Genomic DNA, 9,740 nt, shown 5'->3' with positions numbered 1-9,740 from the left:
GTGTAAAAATTTGAGAACCACTCTGATAGATCATTTAAATACTGTATGTGCTGCGACCTGCACTCAGCCTTTGCCTCATCTATTGCCAGCTCCCTATGCTCTGACATTAGCCAGTCAGTCTTTTTGACTGTCTGCGTTCCTGTGCGAACCCTTGTGTTTGTTACTTGCTCCCTATGTGCTAAGCCTTGGTTTGTCTGTCTGTCGGTATGTCCCTGTGTACCTCTTGCGTTTCTGTCAGGCAAGCCTTTTGTTTCTTTCTGCACTTTGCATAATTCCATTTAAAGCAAGGTGTGTTGCAGGGAAAGTGCTGTCTTCAAAGCCCACACCCCTGTTAAAAGACTACTAATTCACTTGCCACACAGCATTGATGACGTCAGTCATTTCCAGATTCAAATTTGGTTGATCCGAGCCCCCTTGACCCTCTTTATGGAACATTAAAGTTAAATATTTCAAAAATAAAGCTCTCTTCTGGTTGGCTAGCCTCCCACAGAGAGTAGAAAGAATCAAAACAAGACCTCTTGCCCTGTTACCTGGTAGTGGTGGAGACTCATCTGTAGGTCCAGACAAACAGGCTAGCAATGCCACCATCTGTATTTGCTGCCACTACGCACATTGTCTCTGGCAGGGGCAGAGATTATGGTTTTGCCCCTGTCTGTTGTTTCTGTGTGTCTGAGAATACTTTTGCCGAATCACTATACTGATCGGTGTCATATTTCTAAGTGCACGCTGTCAGTAGGCCTTTGAACTCAAATGTGTTTTATTTCATAGTCACTGTCCCTCAAGGCTGTATGGGATAAGCTCCATTCTTGGCTAAATTCCTCATACACCTCGGCTCGCCCCTGGACCTCCACAACCACCCCTCAATCCTTCCACTACACCCGATTTGGTGCTCCGTGTTGGGATCACACAGCTCTGGTGCTCTGGACCTTTACATAAACAGTGATGTACGTACAAAGAATGTTAAGAAAAAATAAAGTTTTGATCAAATACCAAACATATAGAAATTCACAAGAAACCTCGAATGGAATATGAACATGTTAGTTAAGTTTCTCAGTAGGATAAGGATAGATCACCCAATCTACACAAATGAACTTCGTCTGTGTCATTCCCAATGAGCGCCATCGTCCTCAAAGGGCATCGTCCCCAACGGGCATTGTTCCCAACATCAGCCATTGGCTTAGAAATGAACTGTGGGACTGGCAGTGCTCATTATTACAGGCGAGTAGCCAATTGTTGCCTCACTTACCTGTATGGGATGTTCAAGTGAATAATTAAACTGAAGGGGCGATATGACACACAAATGATCATGTTGTAGTGAAAAGAAATAATGTACTTCTTCTTAGTAAACATGCAGTGTTACTGTTAATATCTTAAAACAATTCTATTCATGAATATGTGTCAGACAGTGATATACACAAAAAGTCAGATCAATCTGTCAATTCACTGTTGTATGTTCTATATTTTCCGACCACTAGATGGCAGTATGCACGTACACAGCCCAGCATAGAGCTGATAGCAGCAAAGTTGTTCTCCATCACTTGATGCAAGTCAAACAACACAACAATACAATAACACATTCCATCAGCATGTTAATTCTTCATGGAGCACACAGGGTTCTGGCTTTTATAAACCAGAGTTTATCCTTTTTTGGGGTGGGACCCTAACATTTTGTCAAAATTGTAAAGTATGTATAAATGTTGTTGTTTTTTGTAGAACAGTGTTTCCCAAACCTTTTTCTGCCAGGGCACGCTTTTCATAGCCAAAGGATCCCAGGGCACACCTAGATATACGGCGTGTGTGGATATTTTCAAAATGTTATTATTATTTTACAATTTGGCCAATGTTTTACCATCATGTTTTTTTATATAGTTTGTTGATTGGGCTACTTTTGATGCAGTAATGGTCTTTTTATCTTTTCTTTCTTGGGGTATTAAAATGGTTTTAAAAGTCCTGAAATTGTGACTTCACTGTCAAATTTCAAAGGGAACACCAAAGCATCCCAAAGGGCACACCAAAGGTCCGCGGCACACTGGTTGAGAAAGACTGCAGTAGAAACCCTGCAAGATTCCAGATTGTATTTGTTACCTCATCTCCTTACTTGGAGTGTGAAAGTATCATGTTTTTTAAACTGACCACCAGAGGACACCACAGGACCCTGTGTGGTGCTTTGGTTCAACCTGCCTTGATAGGTGTCAATGCTCTAATGACTGAATGTGGGACCTTCAATATTTTGTGCGGAATATGAACTTTCTGTCAGTTTAGAAAGGCTGTTGTAGAATAAAACATATTAGAGTACAGAAAAAGCACACGTATCAAACAAGGGTCAAGTCAAGTGTCAGTGATTTATCAAATTATGGATAGCTGCAACCCCTCTACATTACATATTAGAATACATTGGGAAGACGATCTAGGTCACTCCACTATCAAACAAAGAATGCGTTATTGCCCTGTCAAGGGTCCATTCTTTGTCTATGCTCAAAACAAGCGTTGATACAGTTTAAAGTACTATGTTCGCTGCATCTATCAAAAGCCAAGAGTTCCTAGAATATTTGAGTCCTGTGTGTGATAGGTGCAATCAGTGACCATCTTCCTCATGTTTTGGTCCTGTCCAGCACTGGTCATGTTTCTTTAATACTGTGTATAGGGCCTATATGGCTGGAATGTTGTGTCCTCACTGTGATTGCTGTGGTTACTTTGCAGGGGTTTTTTTACAGAACAAAACAAATTAAGCCCTATTTTAAACTGCATGCTATAAATCGATCTACAAGTTCACAACGTGTTATGAGCTTGTGGATCTGCTATTTTTGAATGATTTGGAAACTTTTGGTACTTTTGTATAATTAGTCACTTTTGGTAGCCTACCCAATCAGGCCGGGAAGACATTTTTTGTGTACATGTACACTACAGTATGTAGCAACATATTTGTTTTATGTAATTTTGGAATAATATCTGAAGTTTTTCAGAAAACTTAAGTCAGGCCTAAATGGGTTAAGCGGCACTATGTTATAGCCCACCCCCTTGTTTCCCCTACCTTGGCTTGTACATAGTGTTTTTATAACTGTGATGATTTTTATTTTTTTTTGTTTTTTTTTGTTTTTTTGCTTGCTATTTGTTATGTCCATGAATTAAATACCAAGGACTTCTGACATAAAAAAAGACTGTAAAAGGATTTGGGATGATCCTTTTAGGCAGGGTGTTTAACTGTACTTGTACTGTACTACATGTTTTTATTGTATTGAATATACTTGTACTTTTCTCCATTTTTGTCTAATAAAATACTCAATCAATCAATCAATGTTAACAACAAATTCCTGCCGTGTTCTGGTCAAATCTGACCGATTTACACCTTTCCTGAATCATAGTGTGTTTTTCATCTGATATTCTGTCTGATATTCTGTCTCTGGGCATGACATAAACTGGTGATCCACATAAACATGCGGATCACCATTTTCACATAATCGAGAGAGTCGTTTATTCAACTTTGTTACACCCTCAGTGTTCCCAGTCCAAAATGACCGCCATAGGAAATGAATGAGAAAGACTATGTTATGTTGTTCAGCCAGGAGATGAAAACACGCACACACAAACACACACACGTGCACACACAACACACACACACACACACACACACACACACACACACACACACACACACACACACACACACACACACACACACACACCTTAATGCCGTCACTGTAACATCACAGAGGCAGATGTCTCTATACTTGACAGACTTTGATGTCAATGGTAGATTCTCCAATGTTGATATAAGGATAGAGTTTCTCAGTGAGAGTGTGCTTATGAGTGTAGATGTGAGTCATGTCTTTAGGGTCGTAGAAGGACACCTCCCCCTCGCTATAGTCCAGCTGGACTCTGATCCTCCGAGGTTTCCTCTGGACTGAGATGGGCTTATCATCGTACCCGTTGCTGTACTGCCCATCAGTCATATCCAAACACATCACTCCGTGTTCTGGCATGACACCCATGTTTCCCTTCCTGTCAACAGACTCACTAACCAGACCTATAACCCAGTCAGGATGGTCTCCCACTTCAACCTCCCAGCTGTGTTTTCCTGAACAGAAACCCTCTGAACCCAAAACACTGGCATACCTGGTGAACCTCGCTGGGTTGTTAGGAAGCTGGTGCTTTGTGTCTAAACGTCTCACGCTGGTCAGGTCTTCAGACAGACAGAGCCAAGCGTTTGCTGTGTTTGGGTCCAGGATGACAGGAGTGAACTCGACCTTCTCCTTCATTTTCTCCCAAACTCTGTAGGTCAGGTTTCCCAGGTGTTTGGACACGTCTATCGTCACTCCTCCAGACACCAGCTGTGGTTGTGACACCGGACACTGGACTCTGTGACCAATGGATCTCTGCAGCTCTTGTTCTACGGCAGAGATGTTGTTGACTGAGAGAGACGAGATCTTCCTCGCAATGTTCTCCATCTCTCTGTTGACAGTCTCTGCCTTCTTCTTCTCTTCCTCCCTCAGAGCTTCCAGTCTGGCCTTCTCTTCGTCTCTCAGGAACTGGTGGAGTTTTTCGATCTCTGCACTGATCTGCTTCTCCGTGGTCTCCACCTGCTTCTTGTTGTGTTCGATCACCGTGCTGTAGGTCTGGTGAAACTCGATGTATTTGTTCCAGGTGTCCTGTTGAGACTTGAGGTCAGACTCCATTTGGTTCTTCAGGTTGACTGCTTCTTCTGTATAGGAAGGAAGATGAATATGAATAATACCTGGAAGTGATTTAAACAATTGCAATAATTACATTTCACACTACGAGGGAGGACACTGCGAGCTTGTACACTGGCTAATGTATAATGTCAGGTAAATCCTTCATTGCTGGACACTCACAAACTTTATTATAATCATTATTATTGCGACTACAGGTCGCAAGTACACTATGAAAACCGGCACATCTTGTCCACGTATCTCTGTCACGCTTGACACTGTGGTTCTATGGGTTTGTCTATGGTTCTATGCGTTTGTCGCTTTGACATCAGGCTCTGATGTCACTGTGAGGTCAGGGGAACCACTCTTAACAGAATGGGTTTGCCGCTCTGACATCCCGCTCTGCCTTGATATCCCTTTTATGCCCAGATATGGAGATCGCTGATGGTCCGATATACATCACTGGCCAGATAGGGCAATCTCACATGTCGCCTGAGGTGTCTTACTAGTAGTTGTAATCCATTATTTTTACATTTTATAACGTATTATAATCACTGCTATAATGTTATAATTGTTTATGAGTCACTATAGGTGGTCAATGGTTTTATCTTTAAATAAATCTACGCAAGAACACAACAACAAAACCTGCCAATTCTTTACTTACTTACATTAAGTATATCATTATGAAATGCATTGATCATAACATATTAGTTATGATTATTAAAAAAAGCATTATGAATATTTGTGAACGCTTATAACCATAATTATACAGGCTAGTGGTATCTAGCAAGCCTCAAAGGTCCATAGAACTATAGCAGTGGTTTTCAAACTTTGTCATGTCAAAAACATTTTAGATATGTATCTATGTATATGGCAGAAGAAAATTATTCAAAAATGTCTAATGCTTTCAGAATTAAAAATATGAATAAATCCTTAAATAGCACATGTGCAAGCTCACAGCACCGCAACAAAGTGATGCACTGTGAACTGGTACATCTGCTATTGTTTAATAGCCGATGTATACAATCTGGATATAGGCTAGTGGTTAAAATGGGTCCCCGGACCCCACTTTGAGAACCACTGTCCTCCAGTGTCTATATGATATAAAATGTATGTCTCTATTTTTAGTAATTCATCAAACAAAATAAACATCACTGCCTACACAATGTCCTCTATTAAGATAAAAACCTACCCAGATCCTTGACAACATTGTTGCAGTTGATCTCTTTTATAATCTTCAGTGTTACTTCCATGGCTCCGTCCTCAGTGAAAGTTTGAACTAATTGATCAGTAATCTGTGTTCTACTCTTCTCCTCGATGTCACATTTATAAATGCGTGGTTCTTCTCTGCGATCAAGCAAAAAACTGCAGAATTCCTCCAGCTCAGACCTGCCCAGATCCTTAAGAGCGTCTAAGATGAGCTTTTTGGGTGTTTTAGCTGCCATGTCCCACGACGACTTCTGGTGAAGTTATAAAATATTCAAGTAATGTGAAGACAACTTTTGGTGAAGTTAGCCTCTAGCCTAAAACTTTCAAGAAATGTAAAAGAGACTCTCCATCGATACGTGAATGCATCAGACAGCTTGAAGGCGGTGTCATACTTTAGGATGTCTTTTAGGTGTAGCTTGTATAGCATGAAGGCTGTGTTAACAACAGGATGCATAGGATGAACTGTAACAAAACCACAGAGACACAGGAAGCCACTCTGGTTGAGTGACACAGCTTAGTGAGCACACATTTCATCACTAGCTGTCATGTGTAAACCTTGTACGATACTTTGCAGGAAAAAAGAACCTAGCTGTTTTCTGATGAATCCATTGTAATTATCACATTGTCACAAGTTCTTGTTAAATACTTTTCATTGGTTTAAATATTCATAATCCCCCTCTGCACGCACACGCACGTGACCATAACCAAAACCACTGATATTGACCATGATACTGACATGACACTGACCATGCTAATGACATAATACTGACATGATAGCTGACATGCTACTGACATGCTACTGAAAAACATGATATTGACCATAACTAGCCATGATACAATACTGACCATGATACTGAACTGCATTCTGCAGTTCATTCCCCCCCCCCCTCCCCCCCCTCCCCCCCTCCCCAACACACACGCGCACACACGCGCACACACACGCGCGCACACACACACACGCACAGCTTGTTGTGAGCTTGTAAATCATGCCGTTTTTGGCACGCAACGTACGAGGTACAGCTAGGCTATTACCGTATGATAAATAGAAAAGGAAGAAAATACGAAATACGGCTTATTTGTTTTCGTGTTCAGAATTTTACAGCCATTGTGAAATATCTATGAATGACTTTTCCACAGCAGTGGAAATCCAGAAAAACAATGACGTTGCAGCTAAAACGGCCCCTGGGTCCTTTGTAATACTGTGGTGTGGAACCCTGCATAGCTTTCCTTGGCCCTCCGAGAACACTCAGAAGCCCTTGCACACAAGTGACTAGACTTTTTCCATTGGATACCCTCATGACTCCATCTTTATTCTTTACACTGTCAGAGTTAAAGTGGTTTCGCCCGTGGTGCATTTACTTAAATATTTGTTTTGCAAGTACTGTACTACGTTTCAAATATTGTTCTTGACTCCGCTTCATTTCTAGGAAGGGACTCTTGGGACCCAAACGCAAACATATACAAAGAATCAAACACTTGAAAATAGACGATCTGCAAGCCAAATTATCAGAGCGAAGCATTGTGAGCTTGTACTGTAGATCTGCATGTGATCCACTGTTATAATATTTCTGTAAAGCAATGCATTGATACTGTACTTTTGAATACTTTACTTGAGTATATCGTCTCTGCCGGGTATATGTCCAAAACTGTTAGTTTAACGGCTCTTGCTGGGTTACTTTGTGCCACGTTTCGAGCTTGCAGATCTGCTACTTTTGATGCTTTAGTGCAGTGCTTCTCAACCTTTTCAGGCCACGACCCCGAAAATAATCATTTTTTAACATGGGGACCCCCCACTCTTACGAGCACTAAGAGTTACATTTTGTACTGTATGACACCGTTCTATTGTGAAAATAGCAGATCTACATGATCACAACGCCTCGCAGCGTGAGGCGTTGTGAGCATGTAGACCTGCTATTTTCACAATTGCTGCCTCTAATATTTGACAATTTGGCCAATGTTTAATTTGTCATTTTAGAGGTATTAAAAATTCCTTAAATTGTCACTTTAGAAATATGCAGATACCCTCTTATCTAAACACTTAAACCTTATGTTGGTTTGTTAACTGTTGAGTGAGAAAACAATGTTTCACATTAAGTTAATCATCTGGGGACCCCCCTGGGGGTCCCAACCCACAGGTTGAGAACCACAGCTTTAGTGTGATGCTGTAGTATGATCAAGTAGGGTGTTAATTTATGAAAAAAAAAACGAGTTAAAATATGGAGATATGAGGTTTACTTTCTCCACTGTAACTGTATTTTACAGTGTGGTGAAAAGTGAGAGCCAACATTTTGCCTCCAGGAGTGTTTCCAGCCCTGCTACCCCAGCTACCCTGTTATAATTGCCTTATCCTTGTCCCCAAGACGTGAGCAAAGTTAGCAGAGAATCGTTCATTTGGGTTTTATATGCAACCTGCAGCACCCCACGCTACCCTGCTGCCTTGTGTTGTAAAATGAATATGAGCCTTGTGTTTGGTAGCCTGTAAATATAGCGCCCCTCTATTAAATTAACTGTTCCAGTCACATGCAGTTAGTGACCTGTGACCTGATAAAACAATTACCCCCCACCAGAGAATGAGTCATACACATACAGTATATAGCAGTTGTTCTCCTCTCATACTTTTGTTTAATTTCAAGGACCCCCACCCCCATTATACTCTGAGAGTAACTATTTCGTTCTTCGGACCCCATTTTGAGAACAACTGAATACAAGAATAGTAGGCGAGTGCCATCACACAAGCATTGGAACATGGCTGCCGCTGACAGCGCTGCTGGGTCCTCATTGAAAACAGAGCGTGATTCCGTACTTAATGACAGCTATCATCCAACCCCACTTAATCACTCATGTCTTTTATGACTAAACAATACTAGGGTAGATACCTAGGGTAGTAATCCTGGCCAGCCGGGGCGCCTGATGGAGGGGAAAGGAACTGGTTGGAATACCGTGTTCCTTCCACGCTCTACGTCCAACCGAGGAAGCTCCTCCCTGCCAGGTGATAAGAAGCGGCCTGCTCACTCTTCATGCACTGAAGGAAGCATGAGCTCAGTTCGGGGCTCTCCCATAGCCGCGGGAACTAATATGAGGCAGGAGGGGCTGTCGATTGACCCGATCCCCGCGCGCACGCACGCGAAGCTGGTCAACTTCTGGTACACCATAGCCATTAGCCACTAGCTAGCCCAAACATTAGCCTAGCCAGGCAGCACAGCAGCATAACATAGCATTCATCATTACAAGTCTTTAGCCACGACTCACCAGTGAGGACGCCAGGGCTAGCAGAGGGCGATGTGTAATGCCTTCATAGCCTAGGTTGTGTTGTCTTGGTGTTCTGTATATTCCTTTTATGCCCGTATTGTTATAATTCACCCGATACGTCCATGACGCATATGTTACGCACGGAGAGACAGACGCTTAGACAAGTTAAAAGGGAAGTCCTTTGAAAGCCATTTCCTGTCTAAACAGTGCCCAGAAGCACATTTCAAAACAAGAGCCTTTCTTTTTTTTTTGTCTATACAATCGATCATTCAACACATGTTTATTTTGAAATTGTACTGGAAATAGAAGTAGCCAATAGCTCCTACTTCACGCCACTGATGTCAGAGCCTCTACTTGCCGATCGGCAATATTTTTCCCCCAACCCCCCTTTAGGGGGTGCGGTGGGGGGTGCGGTGGGACGTGGGGGAGGGGGTGCGGCCGCACCCCCAGCACCCCTACTTCCCTCGGCACTGGGCTCTCCCCAGATTGGCAGAGGGAGAGCAGCACCCAAGATTACAGTTTAGGCAATTGGCACTGGGTGAAAAATGGGTTACAAAATGGTGGGATAAATATTTAAATAGAACAAAATACAATGTCAAGGGAGCAGTTAGATAG

The 9,740-nt window shown here is 42.1% G+C and overlaps 1 protein-coding gene across 1 annotated transcript; it reads right to left on the bottom strand.

Moving 5' to 3' along the window:
• Positions 1–3,722: 3,722 nt before the first annotated feature.
• LOC308304878 (nuclear factor 7, brain-like) lies at positions 3,723–6,112 on the bottom strand (the record flags this gene model as incomplete). The annotated part of the gene is made up of 2 exons (XM_080749506.1): positions 3,723–4,699; positions 5,860–6,112. 2 exons carry the CDS (start codon positions 6,110–6,112, stop codon positions 3,723–3,725), a joined length of 1,230 nt encoding a protein of 409 aa, XP_080605632.1.
• Positions 6,113–9,740: the final 3,628 nt, after the last annotated feature.

Source organism: Nannobrachium achirus (assembly GCF_963921795.1).
Source record: "Nannobrachium achirus genome assembly, chromosome: 19".
NCBI classification, from domain to species: domain Eukaryota; kingdom Metazoa; phylum Chordata; class Actinopteri; order Myctophiformes; family Myctophidae; genus Nannobrachium; species Nannobrachium achirus.
This window is presented reverse-complemented; position numbering and strand designations above follow the sequence as displayed.